Source organism: Carassius carassius, chromosome 15, assembly GCF_963082965.1.
Source record: "Carassius carassius chromosome 15, fCarCar2.1, whole genome shotgun sequence".
NCBI classification, from domain to species: Eukaryota; Metazoa; Chordata; class Actinopteri; order Cypriniformes; family Cyprinidae; genus Carassius; species Carassius carassius.
This window is the reverse complement of record NC_081769.1, coordinates 10,721,408-10,742,582: the sequence shown is the minus strand read 5'-3', so window position 1 is coordinate 10,742,582 and position 21,175 is coordinate 10,721,408. Positions and strand designations below refer to the sequence as shown.

Sequence of the window (21,175 nt, the reverse complement as noted above, 5' to 3'; positions counted from 1 at the left end):
TTCAATAAAATGGAATAATGAGCTATTGAGTCAAGAGCCGATGTGACAAAAGATGTGAGAGGTGGAATACAAAAGCATCACAGGCAGATGAACAGACAGTTATTTGTTTGCATTTCCTAGTTACTCTTCTCTCATGTAGCTGCTAGAACAGAGCTTTTATCCAAACAAGTCAAATGCCATGTCAGCTTCTTTTGTTACAGACTATTAGATCTGTTATTGCAAATAAAACTAAATTACAGAATTTGGAATGTTAATCTATGCAAGTAATTTAATTGTGTATTATTCAGATTTTCTCATTCCACTACAGAATATCCTGATGTTCCAGTTACCTCCACTAACTTAAAAAGAGCTCAACAACTGATTGGTGTGTGGCTTAATTACACATGGTGATCAAGATAGCTTGAAAAAAATACATTGTAATAATTTTATGAAATATGCACACTAGAAAGCCCCATAATTTCTCATAGATAGATAGATGATAGATAGATAGATAGATAGATAGATAGATAGATAGATAGATAGATAGATAGATAGATAGATAGATAGATTAGTAGCAGTTATAACACTCAAATCCATAAAACATGAACATTTAGTAAGGGCTTTGTAACAAGTTACACTCACCCTACGGGAGGTCTGATCGTAGCGTCTCCCAAATTCATCTGTCATAAACTAAATCCGCTTTGTATCAACGCAGTTAACTCGTACTTCCAGGAGGGGACATTGGAAATCGGATTCACACTTATTCATATAAGTGTCACCTTTAAAGAAGGATCATGAAAATATACTTCAGCAGAACAAGGTAAAGAAGAACTTCTCTATACAAAACTCAGCTGACCAGCACCAAGGTGTCACGGTCAAGTATTCAGAATGACTTCACCATTTACCGCGCTTCTAGATGTTGACAAGTGTTTGATGTACGCAGTTCGGTTCTTACATATGGGTAAACAAATAAAAGCATTCAAACGTTTCACTAGTCACATAAGAGACTACGAACATATGCAGTATAGTCAACGCAACTATTACCATTAAAAAAGTTCCGAGTCAAAGTAAAAGTAATATCGTCACGGAAATAGCACCAAAATATAGGGCAATGAAATACTTACGTGGGTTCGGCTTCACAGACAGACAACAGCAGCGGCACAAGAGTTCACACCTCTATTCTAATCCGTCCAGCTGACTGCGCCGTTCCCGCGGCTTCTCGAGCGCGCGCTCAACGGCAACCTGAGCCAGGAATTCTGTGCGCGAGAACGCGCATGAGAGAACGAGCCGCTGGAAGCGCGTGAGCTTTACAAACAGCACTGATAGAGCGAGACTGTCAATAAATTACTCTAACCACCTAAAGGCGTTTATCTAAAAGAACAGTTAACATTAACGTAACCGTTAAGACGTCATTTTTACGTTATTAGCAAGAGAATTCTCATATTATCAATATGAAACAGCTATGATAACACAAGCTTTTACCATGGCAACCGTGAGGCTGCAGCGAAAAGTCCGTCCCTTAACTTTCAAATAGTGTTTACTCCCAGCGTCCCTAGCGTGTATTATTCTTTTGCGGTCTGCCTGATTGGCTCGCCTGCCGTTAATATGCCCCGCCCCTGTCCATTTAAGCAGGATCCTCGGATCCGTTGGTCAAAGACATTCTCTGGTCAAAGTCTTTGTCAGCGCATGAATAAAATAGCCTACTGTTACACGAAAGAAGTGTCAATCTATATATATGATTTTCTAATCCATTAAAGTTTTCTAATTACTCATAAATAACTTTGACAAATATTATATAACAATTTGAAGGAGTGGACCTTGCTTGTCTGCTGGAACAAAAACTACTGAACAATGTGAACAATCATATACCCAACCACTGTAAAAAAAAAAAAAAAAAAAACCTGTCATCCCAGAATGACAGCTGGGTAAATTCTGCTGCACTGTATAACCCTAAGAGGGCCTTTGTAAACATTTGTAAAAGTTAAATGACATCTGAAGTACTAGAAATGTGTATTTTAACATAGAAAATAAGCTACATAAAAGCTTATTTAAGCTGAAATTTACATTTACAAATTGTTCCCTGGTATTATTTATTTGAATCAAATTGTATTAAAATGTGTAAATCTGTATGTGTGCATGCATATGCATGCTTTGTAATTACAGTATAGGCCTATGCCCCTTTATCTAATTTCTCAGTTTAAAAAGGTTAATGTGAATTCCAAATGAATTGATTTAATAATACAGACATCAGTTTGAACCATTTTAATGGCTTTAGAGTGAGTTTAGGACCCGCCTCTGGGAGGTTCAGGAAATAGCACCTCCTGTGTTTGTAAAGCTTTTTAACTGACAGGATCACAAAAATTCACAGATTCAGCAGTCATAACCAAGAGAGATGACAGAGGGAAATACTGAGCCTGGTAGGTTACTAAACAGCCTATTCAATGTAATTATGCTACATTTAAAAAGTCGTTCCTACTTAATAATATACTTATATGACATTAGAATTTGTTTTAATTGTTTTTGTCACAACAATTATTAGCATTTTAAATAATAATTTGATTCAAAAAACTTTTTAAAATAAATAAATCGAAAAACTGCATTACTATAATTTGATTTTATTATGAAAGTTCACCCAAAAGTGAAATGTCAATTCTGTCACTTACTTACCCTCAAATTGTTCCAAACCTGATTTAGTTTCTTCCTTCGGTTCAGCTCAAAAGAAGATATTTTGAAGAATTACAACCATCTACTGTTTGGTTTCCAACATTCTTCAGAATATCTTATTTTGTTTTTATTAACATAAAAAATAATAATAATAAAGCTCAGACAGGTAAGGAACATTTTGATGGTGAGTAAATTATAAAAATTTTTCTTTATGTATTTATTTATTGTGTGTGTGTGTGTGTGTGTGTGTGTGTGTGTGTGTGTGTGTGTGTGTGTGTGTGTGTGTGTGTGTGTGTGTGTGTGTGTGTGCTATCCTTTTAAACATGAAAGAAGTCGTATAGGTAAACATTTTACCATCTAGAAGTCGTCAGTTTACAGACCATGCCTAGTCTGACCAGTAGATGTCAGGAGAGCACAAACTTAAATTCAAGTACCTACTTGGGGTCTCATTTGGTCTACTTTCAAACCTAAAGAACCCAACGTTATTACAATTTCATAATACACTACAAACATATTATAAATCATATATATATATATATATATATATTATAAATAGACCTATTATATATTATATAACCTAACATTGTTATTTTTCTGCCCTCCAACCTACAGCAAAAGACTACAATGATTACTACCTCAACTACAACAGTTCCCAAGATGATGCCTTACCATGCAACAATGGCAACACAAAGGCCTTCAGCGAGGTTTTCCTTCCCACCCTGTATAGCATCGTTTTCATTCTCGGTTTCATCGGAAATGGTCTGGTAGTGTGGGTCCTGATCAGATACCGCCAAAAATCCAACATGACAGATGTGTGCCTCTTCAACCTAGCCCTATCTGACCTACTCTTTCTTGTGTCACTCCCTTTTTGGGCTCACAGTACCATGAACGAGTGGATTTTTGGCAAATTCATGTGTCATACCATAACAGGTCTCTTCACGTTGGGTCTGTACGGTAGCATCTTCTTCATGGTCCTTATGACACTGGATCGCTATGTTGTCATCGTCCATGCCCATAGTATCTTTTCCAGAAATCGTTCTGTAAAAATGGGTGTGATTCTGGCCTCATTTGTATGGATTCTCAGTCTGTTTGCATCCCTCCCTAATATTATTTTTGCCAACGACAATAAGGAAGGCAACAAAACTTCATGCGGAACTGATTTTTCTCAAAATACAGCCTGGATATCATTTACTTATCTTAATATGAACTTCCTGAGCTTGATTTTCCCTCTGATTATTATGGGATTTTGCTATTCCCGGATCATCCCTATTCTAATCAGCATCAAATCACAAAAAAGGCACAAAGTCATTAGACTAATCCTGGCTGTGGTGGCAGTTTATTTTCTCTTCTGGACTCCCTACAACATTGTCATGTTTCTTACGTTCCTGCAGAAGCAACATTTCCTGCTTTCTTGTGAGTTGCATACTAGTTTAAGCCTTGCCATGCAGTGGGTGGAAACAATCGCCTTAAGCCACTGTTGCCTTAACCCTATCATCTATGCCTTTGCTGGACAGAAGTTCAGGAGAGCAGTTCTTAAAGTCCTAAAAGAGCAGTTTCCATTGTGCTTCAGCCAGTGCACCACTTTGTCTCGACAGTTATCTGAACGCAGAAGTTCAGTCTTCAGCAAATCTACTGAATATTCCTCCACGCAGATTGCATAGAGAAAACATATTCCCTCAGTTGTTTTCATTCTGAGTAGCTTACTTTTATATATATATATATATATATATATATATATATATATATATATATATATATATATATATATATATACATTTTTTTTTACTATCCCTAAGTTCCCCTTTTTAATGAATGTATATTGCGTTCTTGAAAGTTGTCTGTTCTGTTTCTTTTTTTTTTTTTTTACAATTTTGTTAACAATAATGATATATGTTAAGTAGGAGAACGCAGAAGTTGAAGCTGTTGCAAATGTGCTCCTCTTTGTGCATGTATATTGCTCATATATATTATAGAAATTAATGATTTCATCAGGAATTTTAAATAAACTCACTTTTAGTTCTGAATCACTCTTAGTCACTAATTAGTTCTTGCATTGGGGTTAAAAATGTTTTCAGCTGTGTCTTTTTGACATCTTTCTTAAAGAAATGCATTTAGCCTATATTTTGAATGTTGCTTTTAAGATTTTTAATGTTAAGTGTCATTTAATAAAATATTTGATGGATTAAAATTCATTGTCCTGGTGGTATGCATTTAAACTTATATACATGTAACATAATGACCCATTTGGGGTAAGTAATCAAGCGCAAGGCGGTAGTACAGCTTTACTCAACAGGCACATTTTTATTCAAATAATTCAACATATTAAAAAAAGGTGTAACAGATCGTCAATGCAAATACCCACAATAGAAACAAAAACAAAAAATGAAATCAACCAACAGATAGCCACGGGTTACCTATATCGTGAAGACAGAGTCAGGCACGTGCACACATAGACATGAAAGGGGGCTTGAGCACCTGCCCTTTTTATTCCTGAAGAGAAAGTGCCCTTTTTTCTGGGATGCTTTTTTTTATTTTTGAAAAATAATATATATTTCTGTTTGCACACAGCTTCCCTGTCAAACAAATATATTTATTGAAATATAGTATCTAAACATCAGGTCAGGAGTTCTGAAGTGCTCCCTCTCCCTCTCCCTCTCCCTCTCCCTCGATTGTTAAACCCGATTGTATTGCTTCCGCTAAAGAAAATAGTCCGCTCCGTCTCTACGGTTAGAATCCTGTGAGTCCATAGCAACGCTCTGTTTTTCATGGCAACGGTCTGTTATACTCCGCACAGCGGTCTGTCGGTTATTATAACAGACCACATTCTACAATGGAATTCAACCAAGCCATGTAATAAAACAAGTTAATAAAATAAGCATATATCACCACCAGGTGATATGCTTTAGTTATTTTGTTTAGTGAGTGAAGTGACATTCAGCCAAGTATGGTGACCCATACTCAGAATTTGTGCTCTGCATTTAACCCATCCGAAGTGCACACACACAGAGCAGTGAACACACACACACACTGTGAGCACACACCCGGAGCAGTGGGCAGCCTTTTATGCTGCGGCGCCCGGGGAGCAGTTGGGGGTTCGATGCCTTGCTCAATCAGAATCAGAATGAGCTTTATTGCCAGGTATGTTCACACATACGAGGAATTTGTTTTCGTGACAGAGCTCCGCAGTGCAACATAACAGCGACAGAACAAAAAACACAATAAGGAATAAAAAATACAAAAAAATACAAATAGGTGGGTAAGGATTGACAATATACAAATTGACAATGTATGGCAGGTATATTAAAATGAGCATTTATGTATGTACATGTATATTATGTGGAAAAATTTTAACTGTACGCTAAGTATGTGTGTTTGGATAAATAAGTGTATGTGTATATAAATATAAATATAAGTAGTATAGTGTGTTCCATGTATGTACATGTATATTATGTGCAAAAGATTTACGTGTACGCTAAGTATGTGTGTTGGATAAAAAGTGTAGTGTATATAAATATAAATAGTGTAGTGTGTCCCACAGTTATTATCAGCTGTTCATAAGATGGATTGCCTGAGGGAAGAAACTGTTCCTGTGTCTGGTCGTTCTGGTGCTCAGTGCTCTGTAGCGTCGACCGGATGGCAACAGTTCAAAGAGGGAGTGTGCTGGATGTGAGGGGTCCAGAGTGATTTTGACAGCCCTTTTGCTCACTCTGGATAAGTACAGTTCTTGAATAGATGGGAGGGTTGTACCGATAATTCGCTCAGCAGTCCGGACTACCCTCTGTAGTCTTCTGAGGTCAGATTTAGAAGCTGAGCTGAACCAGACAGTTACTGAAGTGCAGAGGATGGATTCGATGATGGTGGAGTAGAACTGTTTCAGCAGATCCTGTGGCAGGTTAAACTTCCTCAGCTGGCGAAGGAAGTACAACCTCTGCTGGGCCTTTTTCACAATGGAGTCAATGTGAATGTCCCACTTCAGGTCCTGAGAGATAGTGGTGCCCAGGAACCTGAATGACTCCACTGCAGTCACAGTGCTGTTCATGATGGTGAGTGGGGGGAGTGCAGGGGGGTTTCTCCTGAAGTCCACAATCATCTCCACTGTTTTGAGCGTGTTAAGCTCCAGGTTGTTGAGAGTGCACCAGACAGCCAGCTCTTTAACCTCCTGTCTGTAAGCAGACTCGTCACCGTCCTGAATGAGGCCGATGAGTGTGGTGTCATCTGCAAACTTCAGGAGCTTGACAGAGGGGTCCTTAGATGTGCAGTCATTAGTGTACAGGGAGAAGAGCAGTGGGGAGAGAACACAGCCCTGGGGAGCTCCGGTGCTGATTGTACAAGTGCTGGATGTGTATTTTCCCAGCCTCACTAGCTGCTGCCTGTCTGTCAGAAAGCTGTTGATCCACTGACAGACGGAGGTGGGCACGGAGAGCTGAGTTAGTTTGGGCAGGAGGAGGTTTGGGATGATCGCGTTGAAGGCAGAGCTGAAGTCCACAAACAGGATCCTCACATAAGTCCCCGGTCTGTCTAGGTGTTGCAGAACATAATGCAGTCCGATGTTTACTGCATCGTCCACAGACCTGTTTGCTCTGTAGGCAAACTGAAGAGGATCCAGCAAGGGTCCAGTGATGTCCTTCAGGTGGGCCAGCACCAGTTTTTCAAATGACTTCATGACTACAGACGTTAGAGCCACAGGCCTGTAGTCATTTAGTCCTGTAATTTTGGATTTCTTTGGGATGGGGATGATGGTGGAGCGTTTGAAGCATGAAGGGACTTCGCACAGCTCCAGCGATCTGTTGAAGATCTTTGTGAAGATGGGGGCCAGCTGGTCAGCACAGGATTTCAGACAGGCTGGTGTAACGCAATCCGGGCCTGGTGCTTTTTTCCTTTTCTGCTTCCTGAAGACCTGGCGCACCTCATCCTCGCTGATCTGTATTGCAGGTGTGGGGGAGAGGGGGGTTGCAGGAGCTGTGAATGGTGTGAACGGTTGTTTGGAGAGGCATTCAGGGTTGGTTGCAGGAGTTGTTATTGGTGTGAACGGTTGTGTGGAGAGGTGTTCAGGGCAGGTGATGGGTGTTCTTTCAAACCTGCAGTAAAACTCGTTCAGATCGTCTGCCAGTCGTTGATTTTCCACAGTGCTGGGGGGTGGTGTCTTGTAATTGGTGATCTTCTTTAGGCTTTTCCACACTGATGCGGAGTCGTTCGAAGTGAACTGAGTCCTTATTTTTTCAGAATAATTCCTCTTTGCCACTTTGATCTCCTTTTCCAGTGTGTATTTAGCCTGTTTATACAAGACATTGTCCCCCTTCACGTAAGCATCTTCTTTGGCCTGACGGAGCTGTCTGAGTTTTGCAGTGAACCACGGTTTGTCATTGTTGTAATTTAGTTGAGTCTTGGTAGGAATACACATATCCTCACAGAAACTGATATATGATGTTACGGTCTCTGTGAGTTCATCCAGATCGGTGGAAGCAGCTTCAAAAACACTCCAATCAGTGAGGTCAAAACAAGATTGTAAATCCTGCTCTGCTTCATTAGTCCATCTTTTTACAGTCCTTAATACAGGTTTAGCTGATTTTAGTTTCTGCCTGTAGGTCGGTATAAGATGAACCAGAAGGTGATCAGAACGTCCCAAAGCTGCTCGTGGAACAGAGTGAAATGCATCCTTTATTGTTGTGTAACAGTGATCCAATATATTACTGTCTCTTGTGGGACAAGTAACATGCTGTCTGTATTTTGGCAGTTCACGGGAGAGATTGGCTTTATTAAAGTCCCCAAGAATGATTAAAACAGAGTCTGGGTGTTGTTGTTCTATCTCTGTGATCTGCTCAGTGAGTTTCTGTAAAGCTGAGCTCACGTGCGCTTGAGGAGGGATGTAAACACTAACCAGAATGAACGAATGAAACTCCCGCGGCGAATAGAACGGCTTGCAGTTAATGAAGAGCGTTTCGAGATTTGAGCAGCACGTCTTCTTTAACACAGTTGCATCTGTACACCACCGTTCATTGATGTAAAAGCATGTCCCGCCGCCGCGCGATTTCCCCGTTGATTCTGCGTCGCGATCCGATCTAAACAGCTGAAAGCCCGGCAGATGGAGCGCGCTGTCCGGTATGGTGTCATTCAGCCAAGTTTCCGTGAAACACAGAGCAGCAGAGTGAGAGAAATCTTTATTTGTCCGAGAGAGCAGAAGCAGTTCGTCCGTTTTGTTGGGAAGAGAGCGGAGATTTGCCAGATGGATGCTAGGCAACGGCGTTCGAAATCCGCGTTTTCTGAGTCTCACGAGCGCTCCCGCTCGCTTTCCCCGCCTGCGCGTCCTCTTGAAGCGTGTGATCAGCGCAGCCGCTCCGCCGACAAGAATGTCTAGCAAAACATCAGAATAGTCGAAAACTGGTGAAATATCGGGAGATGTGTGTTGCCGAATATCCAGCAATTCGTCCCTGGTGAAACTGATTGCAGGAATATAACTAAAGACAGGACACACTAACAAAAACAACTGCAGAGCACGTCACGGAGGCAGCCATCCTGTATCGGCGCCACTCGCCAATCACCTAAGGGCACCTAAGTCATGGTATTGAGGGTGGAGCGAGAACTGTACATGCACTCCCCCCACCCACAATTCCTGCCGGCCCGGGACTCGAATTCACAACCTTTCGATTGGGAGTCCGACTCTCTAACCATTAGGCCACGACTTCCCCTTTATCCTATTTACCTGCATTTCCCTGTCAATTAGATGCAAATGTGCGCATTTTAACTAGTTGACGCCTAATTTGCATACAGAACGTCCCCAGTTATTGACTTACATCAAGAGTCTTTCCCCCTGAAATTTAGAAATCTAAATTGGTGAATTTAGAAGAAATCTACAGATGCAAACAGATATACACAGGAGGATACACTCTAAAAAATGTAGTAAATCTGAGTAACTGCATCTGGTACATTAATAAATAAAACTGAGTAGAAATAAGTTAACATTAAACTTTAAAAATAACAATATTTATAAATTAACTATTTAAGTAATTTAACTTTTTTTATTTCCTCGAAACCTTTATAAAATAGTATTCCATACCACCACAAATACATACATGACATTGGCTTTTATTGAATTTTTACTCAATTATTTTGGTAAGTTTAATTTTAAAGTGTTATGTATTCTGATAACACCAAAATAATTAAAACGATGTAGTGCCTTGTGCTAAAATAAACAAATTATTAGTAAAGCACGCCCCTCTGTTTGATGCAGTTATTTAGGTTATTCTAAATATGAAGAGTTCAGATGAAAAATCCCCTAAGTGCCATCTGAAATTTCCTTCAATAATGATTATTTTTATCAAGCTTGTATGTTTATGTTCACTTATTTCACATTACTGGCAATGAAAATTACCTATTAATTGTCATTTAAGTTAAATTACTGAACTTAAATACGAGCTTGAAAAAAAAAGCTCATAAGAAAATTTCAAATGGCTTTTAGAGGCTTTTGCATCTGAACTCTTCATATATACTTGAAACTAGTAGCATAGAAAATGTTTTCAAAACATGCACATTGTGGAATGGTTTCCTTTGCTGCTCTATAAACCTAGTGAATACTAAGGAGACCATGGTTTCTGTGAACTGATTATTTTGTAGACATCTTTTGAAAATGAAACAACTGCGTGAGTTTGAGTAAGATAAAATTAATTAACTTTTTAAATTATTTTTTTTAAAAAGGAAGTCAGAGTTGCGTTTATATATATATATATATATATATATATATATATATATATATATATACTTTTTTTGTTTAAAATAAAAAAAAAAACCTTAATTATGAGAAGTGCCCTTTATTTCACTTGAGCCCCTGCCCCTCAAAATGTCTGTGCACGTCCCTGGACAGAGTGGCATTCAAAATGCTCTCACCACAACAACGCTCACAGCAATTACACTGCAAACCTACAAAAAAGAAAGAAACACAAATAAAGTGACCAAACCACCACACGATCCCAGCCACCTCACCACCGCCATCCACACAGTGAGGATAACCCAGAAGCCATGGTTGGTTTGAAAAGAAATCTACAAAAAGAAAGAAAAAACAAATTAATTAACAGTGGGTAATGCAAGTAGAACTAACCAGTCAGCACCATAGAACCATCCTTTTATGGCCTAGGTTTTCCTTATACAATTATGATCCAACATCCAACAAAAAAAACAATAAATAAACCAAAGAAAATTAAATCTAAAGTTAAATGGTAACCGTGCATCCCTGTAAGGGGAAACACAGTTAATTGCAACAAAGAATTGTTTACAACATAAACACATCAATAAAATAAAACATTCAAAATAATTGCTGCACATAATAGAAAACATTCAAAAGTTCCCTTCTAATTAAGCAATACCTCTAACATCCGTTATTTTGATGGACACTCAGGCAACAATCAGTCAGGCAATAATCCGGCCAAAACACTAAAAACAAAACAAAATAAAATCATTAAAACATAACCTTAAAAACAATTTTATAAAATTATAAAACTACTACCTCCTTAACGGTGTGTATCATATAATCAGCTCGTAATAACGCTGTGCCAGCATTTAACATAACTGCTCGCCTGCTACTCTTCTTCTGAGGTGATCAATCATCAATTGAAATTTTAGATGTGCCGTGACATCCATTCATCCATCAGTCAGTCAAAGACAGGAAGCGAGAGAGCGAACGAACCTCACTGCTTCCTTATATAGCACTAGGGCTGATGGGACTTGTAGTGCCCCAACCATGTCTCATTGCATACAGGAAACACATTTAATCTTACATGACCTCTACTCTTATGTAAAAAAAAAAAATTGTGACGTGTTATAGCAGGTGGGTTTATGCCAAGCGGTGGTGGGAGGGAGGTATAGCTGTCTAACTGGTAGGCTGTCACAAAGAGGAAGAAGTCTGACGCATAGCCGTAAACCACATCTGCGTAAGTACTTATCTATCTGTGATAAGCCAATGTTCATGGCCATTTCTTTAATAATACTATTCTTAGAGACTTTGCTTTATAAAGTTACTTTTTGTGTTTTTTCCTCAACAAACTTCTATTTTGATATGTTTCATCAAAAGAAATTTTTGATGTTAATTATTCATTTTAGACAATGGAAATTGGGTTGCACAGTCATTCTTTGTCATGTTAACAAGGGGAAAATATTGTGGGCAACCACTTCGAGGAGACTCGATTATTGTGGCAAGGTGCATTATAGGCTTTATCTTCTATCCTGAGAGTTGATGCTTGATTGTAACGAATCAGATGAGAGGTTTCTTCTGCTGCTGGATGAGTGCAGATCAGTTTGTTAGATCAACAGCAAGCTGATGTTCCAACACCCTCTATCACAGCATGGGCTTTACCTCCAAGAAAATGGCAGTGAAGTACAATAAGACTACTCAAAATGTAATTAAATAAGAGAGATTTAATATGGTACTCAAACGACATAATGCACACGTACACATAAGTAATAAGAACACAACTTCTGCACTTTTAAGTCTTACCTTATTTCAACTATTTAGCAGATGTGGTATTTGTGCAAGGCCTCCAGTGTCAGTAGTTTTCTGTTATTTTAGCTGTACAATCTGTTAGTCTGCTTTATAATAATTGGTATATATAGATTTTTTTGACATGTTTGTCAACAAATGATAACCCGAGTGTATAGAAAATGCAGTTTTGGAATAATTATTTATATGCCTGGCACTACATGAAAAAGTAATTTCTCCCTAAATCTAATAACTGGTTGTGCCACCATTTGCAAGAACAACTGCAATCAAGTGTTTGGGATAACTGGCAATGAGTCTTTCACATCGCTGTGGAGGAATTTTTGTCCACTCTTCTTTGCACATTCGAGGGTTTTAGAGCATGAATGGCTTGTTTAAGGTCACGCCAGGGCCGGCCCTGACCAATTTGCTGCCCTAGGCAAGATTTTACCTGGCGCCCCATGCATCACAGCCCATTTCACCCTGTCATTGTGTTCATGATTTAGCATATATATATGCACACACACACACACACACACATTACAGCAGAACTGTTTCCAACACTCATAATAAATCATCATATTAGAATGATTTCTAAATGATCATGTGATAGACCGGATGTTACATGTGACACTGAAGAATGGAGTAATGATGCTGAAAAGTCAGCTTTGCATCACAGAAATAAATGATAATTTAAAGTATAATAAATTGAAAATAAATTATTTTAAATTGTAATAATATATCACAATATTAAATTTTTTTCTGTATTTTTGATCAAATAAATGCAGGCTTGATGAGCAGAAGAAACTTCTTTCAAAAACATTAAAAATAGTAATGTTTCCAAACTTTTGGCCTGTACTGTATCCCCCCAAACTGCACAACTGTAGAGTAAAACATTAATAAAAAAGTGATAATAAAAAATGCGTCTTAAAACTGACATGATTGTACAAAATCACAGTCTGGGGACTCAGAACTCAGAACAACTGCTAACATTAATATTATATGTTACCCTTGGGAGATATCATCAGGATACATGGTGTTAGCTTTCACTATTATGCTGATGATACTCAGCTCTATATTTCTTCGCAGCCCGGTGAAACACACCAATTTGAAAAACTAATGGATTGCATAGTCGATATAAAAAACTGGATGACGAGTAATTTCTTACTGCTAAATTCTGAAAAAACAGAGGTGTTAATTATAGGACCTAAAATAGTTATATTATAATTATATATAATAGTTATATAGTTAATTAATAGGACCTGCTTGTAATAACCTAGAACACTGTCTAAGACTTGATGGTTGCTCTGTCAATTCTTCGTCATCAGTTAGGAACCTAGGTGTGCTATTTGATCGCAATCTTTCCTTAGAAAGCCACGTTTCTAGCATTTGTAAAACTGCATTTTTCCATCTCAAAAATATATCTAAATTACGGCCTATGCTCTCAATGTCAAATGCAGAAATGTTAATCCATGCATTTATGACCTCAAGGTTAGATTATTGTAATGCTTTATTGGGTGGTTGTTCTGCACGCTTAGTAAACAAACTACAGCTAGTCCAAAATGCAGCAGCAAGAGTTCTTACTAGAACCAGGAAGTATGACCATATTAGCCCGGTCCTGTCAACACTGCACTGGCTCCATATCAAGCATCGCATAGATTTTAAAATATTGCTTATTACTTATAAAGCCCTGAATGGTTTAGCACCTCAGTATTTGAATGAGCTCCTTTTACATTATAATCCTCTACGTCCGCTACGTTCTCAAAACTCAGGCAATTTGATAATACCTAGAATATCAAAATCAACTGCAGGCGGCAGATCCTTTTCCTATTTGGCACCCAAACTCTGGAATAACCTACCTAACATTGTTCGGGAGGCAGACACACTCTTGCAGTTTAAATCTAGATTAAAGACCCATCTCTTTAACCTGGCATACACATAACATACTAATATGCTTTTATTATCCAAATCCATTAAAGGATTTTTAGGCTGCATTAATTAGGTAAACCGGAACCGGAAACACTTCCCATAACAACCTATGTACTTGCTACAGCATTAGAAGAATGGCATCTACGCTAATATTTGTCTGTTTCTCTCTTGTTCCGAGGTCACCGTGGCCACCAGATCCAGTCTGTGTCCAGATCAGAGGGTCACTGCAGTCACCCGGATCCAGTACGTATCCAGACCAGATGGTGGATCAGCACCTAGAAAGGACCTCTACATCCCTGAAAGACAGCGGAGACCAGGACAACTAGAGCCCCAGATACAGATCCCCTGTAAAGACCTTATCTCAGAGGAGCACCAGGACAAGACCACAGGAAACAGATGATTCTTCTGCACAATCTGACTTTGCTGCAGCCTGGAATTGAAATACTGGATTCGTCTGGTCAGAGGAGAACTGGCCCCCCAACTGAGCCTGGTTTCTCCCAAGGTTTTTTTCTCCATTCTGTCACCGATGGAGTTTCGGTTCCTTGCCACTGTCGCCTCTGGCTTGCTTAGTTGGGGACACTTCATCTACAGCGATTTAACTGAACAGAGATGACATAACTGAATCCAATGATGAACTGCCTTTAACTATCATTTTTGCATTATTGACACTGTTTTCCTAATGAATGTTGTTCAGTTGCTTTGACGCAATGTATTTTGTTTAAAGCGCTATATAAATAAAGGTGACATTAAGTTTAAGGTAAAAATAACTGCCATGAAATTATAGTATCTTACTCCTATGCAATAAATTGTTCATTCACTACATCTCTTTACCTCTGTCTTTATCCTCTTCTCTTCTATTATGCACTGTATCTATCGCAGACTATGCTCATTTATAATGTGTCATGTAGATTCGGCCTTCCGTCACAATCAGGAAACTTTCACCGTGTCTAGAACTGGCGCGAGCTGCCAGGCCCGTTTCTACGAGCTGTGTGTTAACAAAAGCAGTGCTGTCTACATTGGACGCGGCGTCGGGCACGCTACACAACAAATTACCAACAACTGATCGTGCGCGCGCTCTGTTTCTGACGCACTTCAAGCACTCGATGGGGGGGGGGGGGATTGAAGAGCCGGACTTTTTTATTTTTTTTATTTTTTTTTTTGCTTTATTTGGTAGTATTTCGAATGAATGGTTTTTAAATAGTAGCCTTTTATAAAAAAAATATATGTAAAAAAAAATTCACTCATTCTGGCGCCCCTATGGATGAGTGGCGCCTATGGAATGATATTGCGGACATTATTCAAAAGGCATTGCAAATTGTATTTGCAATTGCGTTTTCAATTTGTGGACGCATAAAATGTGACATAATCCAAACGCAAATGCAAAACGCGCATTACCGTTTTCATTTTCGATTAAGTGAACGCACAGATGTTCTTTATTTTTTTTGTTTATCCTACTAACTTCAGCCGCCAAACGGGCGATCATACAGTGAGGAAAATTGCAGTAGTCAAGGCGAGCTGACATGTTATCAAGTACGCTGCTGTTTGCAGAATTACCGGACCTGCGTCCTCGCAGACATCACACTCCTGAGTCGAATGCACAAAGTCTGAACTACTGAGGATGCAAGTCCGAAATCAGCGGCTGAAGTTAGTAGGATAAACAAAAAAATAAAGAACGTCTGTGTTGGCCTGGGTTTCGAACACGCGCTAAAAGATGGTATGCCATTGGAGATGACAGTCACTAACCACTCAGCTACCAAGCTACACTGAATCAGCATCAGATCTGTGACCGTCTTAACTTGTGGCCTGTGTTTACCTATTATGAAAATAAACAATAGCAGAACACTGACTACATTTTATGGTTCATGATATTAAAGAACATTTCATAACGTCTCAGACAACTGTACATTTGTGGCTACTGTGGCTTAATTAACACTATCGTTAACTCATATTTACCCTATTAAAAACATGGTACATTTTAGTACGATCGTCACTTCCCAATGCAAACACGCCCAATAAAATGGCCCCACCCCTGTCACTTGATTGACAGGTTTCCATGTAGACGTTGGAAATTCAAATGCAAAAGGTATTGCGATTCCATTTGAGTTTTGGCAGTTTACATGCACAGTGCAGAGAGAGTGAAAAGGCAAATGTGGTAATTAATATTGCTATTTAAATATGACAGGCTCATAGCTCGTAAGATATGGAAAACACAATTGCAAACGGACTTTGCATTTCCATTTTAAATTTGGCAGACACTGTGCGTTCACTTAATCGAAAATGAAAACGGTAATGCGCGATTTGCATTTGCGTTTGGATTATGTCACATTTTATGCGTCCACAAATTGAAAACGCAATTGCAAATACAATTTGCAATGCCTTTTGAATAATGTCCGCAATATCATTCCATAGGCACCCTTAGCATTTGCCTATACCGCCCATGCCGCGGGCCGGCCCTGGGTCACGCTCAGGGGCGCCCCCAAGGGGTGGCCAGGGGTGGCCACGGCCACCACTGAATAAACTCTGGCCACCCCTGTGGCCATAGGCGCCGATACCGTGGGTGCTCCGGGGCTCGCACCCACGGAAAATGAGCCCCCACGTGTGCCAGTGCCAGACTGCCAGTAGGCTACATTTATTTAAAATTAGACATTGCAGTTGGCGCTTTGAAGCGTCTGCCACACTGTGATTGGTTATGTTGTTGTCAGTGACAGTGACATAACCAGTCGCATGCATGTTCCATATCCTATCCACCAATCACAGCGTTTCTGAAAACGTCCCATCCCCCACTATACAGTGCCGTGCGAGTATGTAATCATTTACTGCTTTCCGTAATCACTAATCATTAATCAGACTAAAATGGACAGATTTGTTATAAAAAAAAGCCAAACCTATTAATATTGATATATCGACATCCACCACAAGTGCCCTCTTAGATAATAAGCTATGTGCTTTGATCTTGATGTGTTGTCTATGTTATTCGTTCGCTATGAGACCTTGAGTAACAGCTGGTAGTACAGAGGGAAGAGAACGCAGGTCAGTATATCGCGATATACACTGTACATATTGTATAGACACACTAGGTAAGAAGTGAGCGCCACACATTGTATTTCTGTTTTTGTTAGACAGTTTAGTTAAGGTGCCGGATGCACTGAAGATTTCGGTTTATTTTCTACATTTTGCTTTGGTTAGATTAGGTTTAGATTAAGGATTGTTTTCTTATATTTTGTTCTTTCCTTTGGCGCCGCTCTCGTTCTTTTCCCATTTTATTGTTTGTTTGTTTACATTTTCACCTTGTACATAGCGCACATTATTATTGTTATTTTACTGGATCTAGTGGCTTTGGCTTTTTGTGAATAAACGTCCAGTATTTTTTCTCTTTCAAAGTTTTGTCTGTCATGTTCTTCCACCTCATTTCATACCCAGCAGTACGTTAATATGTAAATGTTACGGTACATTCCCTAGACTCCTTAAAGTTCGTAACAGGGTTTAAATGGGAACATTTTTCTGCTCAAGTATAGGCCTATATACGGTTTAAAAGAGGAAAAAATAATGGACACAAAAGTAGCCTACTTTTGGACAGAGTAGAGCCGCTGTCTGGGGTATAGAGAGGCTCGTTAAGCGCGCAGTGTCCCATTCTATTTCTCCGCGTAACGTTCCTAAAGACCTCCTTTTTGTCCCTGTTTCCGCTCGCTCGACTGTAATTCAGTGGGCCCACTCTTCCAAATTGACTGCCCACCCCGGCGTTAGGGGCACGTTAGCTACGGTCCGTCAACGATTTTGGTGGCCCACTTTAGAACCCGATGTACGTCGCGTCGTGGCCTCTTGCGCTGTTTGCGCTCAGACTAAGTCTGGTCACTCTCCGCCTGCCGGCCTCCTTAGACCACTTCCCATTCCTTCGCGTCCTTGGTCCCACATTGGCCTTGACTTTATTACCGGCCTTCCTCCCTCGGCTGGTAATACTGTAATTCTCACGGTGGTAGACCGGTTTTCCAAGTCCGCTCACTTTATACCGCTCCCTAAGCTCCCCTCTGCCAAGGAGACCGCTCAAGTACTGGTATCTCACGTTTTCAAGAATCACGGGCTTCCCTCTGACGTAGTTTCTGACAGGGGACCCCAGTTCGCGTCTCAATTCTGGAAGGAATTCTGTCGTCTGATTGGTGCGTCCGTCAGCCTCTCGTCAGGTTTTCACCCCCAAACCAACGGGCAAGCGGAGCGCACAAACCAGATAGTCTGCCGGTTGCTGCGCAGCCTGGCGTTTCGGAACCCCTCCTCGTGGGTCGAACAATTACCTTGGGCAGAATATGCTCACAATTCGCTCCCGTCCTCTACTACTGGTCTATCGCCGTTTCACTGTTGTCTGGGATACCAACTCCCCCTGTTCTCCTCGCAAGAGACCGAGTCCAACGTTCCCTCCGTTCAGGCTTTTATTAAACGCTGTAAGGGTACATGGAGACGGGTGAGAGCATCCCTGTGTCGGTCTATGGCTCGCACTCTAAGAAATGCTAACAAACGTCGCGTCAAGAGTCCTAGGTACGTGTGTGGTCAACGGGTGTGGCTTTCCACTACCAATTTGCCTCTCCAGGCACCGTCTCGTAAATTAGCTCCCCGTTTTATCGGACCTTTTCAGATTTCCAAGGTCATTAATCCTGTCACGGTAAAGTTGAGGCTTTCTCCTAAGCTCCGGCGCATTCACCCGGTTTTTCACGTTTCCTGCATTAAATCAGTCGTTCGCGTTCCTTCTCGTGTTTCCGTTCCTCCTATTCAGGCCGTTGGCACGTCTGTCTACACTGTACGCAAGATTCTTGATATGCGTCGTCACGGTCGTGGCCATCAATTCTTAGTAGATTGGGAGGGTTACGGTCCTGGGGAGAGAAGCTGGGTACCCTCCCGGGACGTCCTGGATCGCTCTCTCATTGATGATTTCCTCCGGAAACGCCAGACCCCTCCCTCGGGAGCGCCAGGGGGCGCTCGTTGAGGGGGGGGCACTGTTATGAGTCTGGTTCTCCCCTCTGTCTCTCCTTTCCTTTTCCTCCCTCTGCTGGTCATTACCTCACTCTTTCCCTTTCCCTCTTCAGCTGTTTCTCATTTGTAGCCTTTTCGCTGATCCGTTGCACCTGTTCCCTCTCTAACTCGCTTGCTATTTAATGTCCTCTGTTTTCTTGCCAGTTGTCGGATTATTTCATCGGAGTATGATGCTGGTGGCTTTCTACAAACCCTGCTGTATCCGTCTTGTCTTGTCACAGTCTTGTCTACAGTCAGGTTCAGGTCAGCTACACCTTATCACTGCCTATTAACCTCTCTTCTACTGTGTCCAGCCCTCCCGCTGTCGAGGATCTACCTGAGCAGCGCTCAGAGCATAGCGGCCGCCCAATACGTGGGGACGAGAGGTCAAGGCTCCGCTAGCCGGTCTCCCTGTTAACCTGCTGCATTCCAGCCGTTCACTAAATCAAGAGAGAGCCACTGACCCATTCATCGAGGACCCTCTACGGAGACCGTCCCGTGATCTATCCTTTGTTCTTAGCTATCTGCCGTTTCTGTTATGAGTGACCTTTTCCCTGCATAACCTGCAGCAACCTGTGTTCCCGTTTACAGAGACTTGTGTTGTCGCTCTCTCAATAAACTCTTTCATTGCACTTGGATCCTAGCTCTTCATTATTACAAGTGATTCGTTCCTGAATAAATCAACCGTTTAAATGATTCGGTTCAATCGCAATGACTCACTTATTAACAGTGACTCACTGCCACCTAATGCTGGTTTTAATTTCATATTTACGGTACCTTCTTATTTTTTAAATAATTTCGAACATCAGTTTTCAATGTTTTATTTTTAAAATATCAGAACATTATTTATTAATTTATAACTGCAGGCTAAAGTTACCATGTCCCACAGAGCTGCATTAAACAGTGTGTAAAAACATCTCAATGGCACTTCAGATGCAGCTTCTGTTTTCTCTGCATTGCAAAGATCATTTTTGTTGATACTGATTGCATTTGCTTGGTAACAGCCCAAATGCAAGTATTTGACCTAAAAGATGGTGCACACTTCTAGAAAAAATGGCGTAAAGGTAAAAATAAAAAATTCAGGAGTCATCTGTCAGCACAATTAGAAATAAGATATCAGCACAATTAAAGTGACATTATTGTCTATTTATCGTTATCGATAAAATCCCAGAAATACCAGGGATACCATTTTTTTTGTCAATATTGGAAACCCTTAATTATTTTCTCTTTATTTTGGTGTGCCACCCCAATATTTAATGTGGCCTCATCTGGCCACCCCTGTTAAAATTTTCTGGGGGCGCCACTGGTCACGCTACAGGTAAGCAGCCCCAGACCATCACATTAATACCACCATGTTTGACTGTTGATATGATGTTATTTTTATTAAATGCTGTGTTGGTTTTACGCCAAATGTAAGGGGACACACATCTTCCAAAGAGTTAAGCTTTTTTTGCATCAGTCCACAGAATATTTGTACATGTCCTGTCAGTAAATTTTGAACCACTCTTTACCTAGCCCACTATGAGTACCCCAGCAGTCAAGGACGTTCGGAAAAGAGAGATTGAACAATAACCAATAAAGAAAAAATCTCTAGGGAGGATCTGGACGTGGCTATAGCCAGGGCCGTTTGAAGGAATTTGGGGGCCCCAAGCAAAATGGACATAGAGGCCCCCCGACCCCCGCACACACGCAAAGCCTACAGGAACCACAGCATAGCCATACAGTTTAAGTTCACCCACACTTTATATAAATAAAAAAGGTTTACAGTGCAAATACTGCTTGAAAAAATAGTTTGGTGGGAATTCAATAGTGATTTGCACTGTTTTTTTTTCTAATAATATCACAGCACACACTTATCAGTTTAAACTCTGGGCTGTGCAGGATATCAGCTATAATTATAGAGCTTGTGGTACCTTGGCTATATAGAAGAAACATCAGCACTGAGAAGTGATGCATCTGTTAATGTTGAGGATGAAGTTGATGGTGTAGCTGGGAAAATAATTGAAAAAAAAAATCTGAAATTACCTGTGAGGTACGTTTTACCATTTCACTGTTAGCATATTGAAAGAGGTCACTATTAACAGCTCAGGGGTGCGTTTCCCAAAACCATAGTTGCTAACAAAGTTAAATGGTAGACACTTT

The 21,175-nt window shown here is 40.3% G+C and overlaps 2 protein-coding genes across 5 annotated transcripts in view; one reads left to right on the top strand and one right to left on the bottom strand.

Annotated features, from left to right (window-relative positions):
• cobl (cordon-bleu WH2 repeat protein) overlaps positions 1-1,517 on the bottom strand; it is a 128,646-nt gene extending 127,129 nt beyond the window's left edge. For 2 of the 4 annotated variants that reach the window (XM_059567339.1, XM_059567341.1), the window contains exons 1-2: positions 1,104-1,517; positions 622-758 (exon numbers count right to left, since the gene is read on the bottom strand). In XM_059567339.1, the coding sequence (XP_059423322.1) occupies positions 622-659 (38 nt within the window). In that variant the 5' untranslated portion in view covers positions 660-758; positions 1,104-1,517. The remainder of the gene's footprint in view (positions 1-621; positions 759-1,103) is intronic. The other 2 variants (XM_059567342.1, XM_059567343.1) reach the window with 1 other exon arrangement.
• An 854-nt stretch (positions 1,518-2,371) lies between these two features.
• Positions 2,372-4,616, top strand: LOC132159012 (C-C chemokine receptor type 2-like). Its single transcript, XM_059568651.1, has 2 exons — positions 2,372-2,396; positions 3,256-4,616. The coding sequence occupies exons 1-2, from the start codon at positions 2,372-2,374 to the stop codon at positions 4,302-4,304; spliced, it is 1,074 nt and encodes a 357-aa protein (XP_059424634.1). The 3' UTR covers positions 4,305-4,616.
• Positions 4,617-21,175: the final 16,559 nt, after the last annotated feature.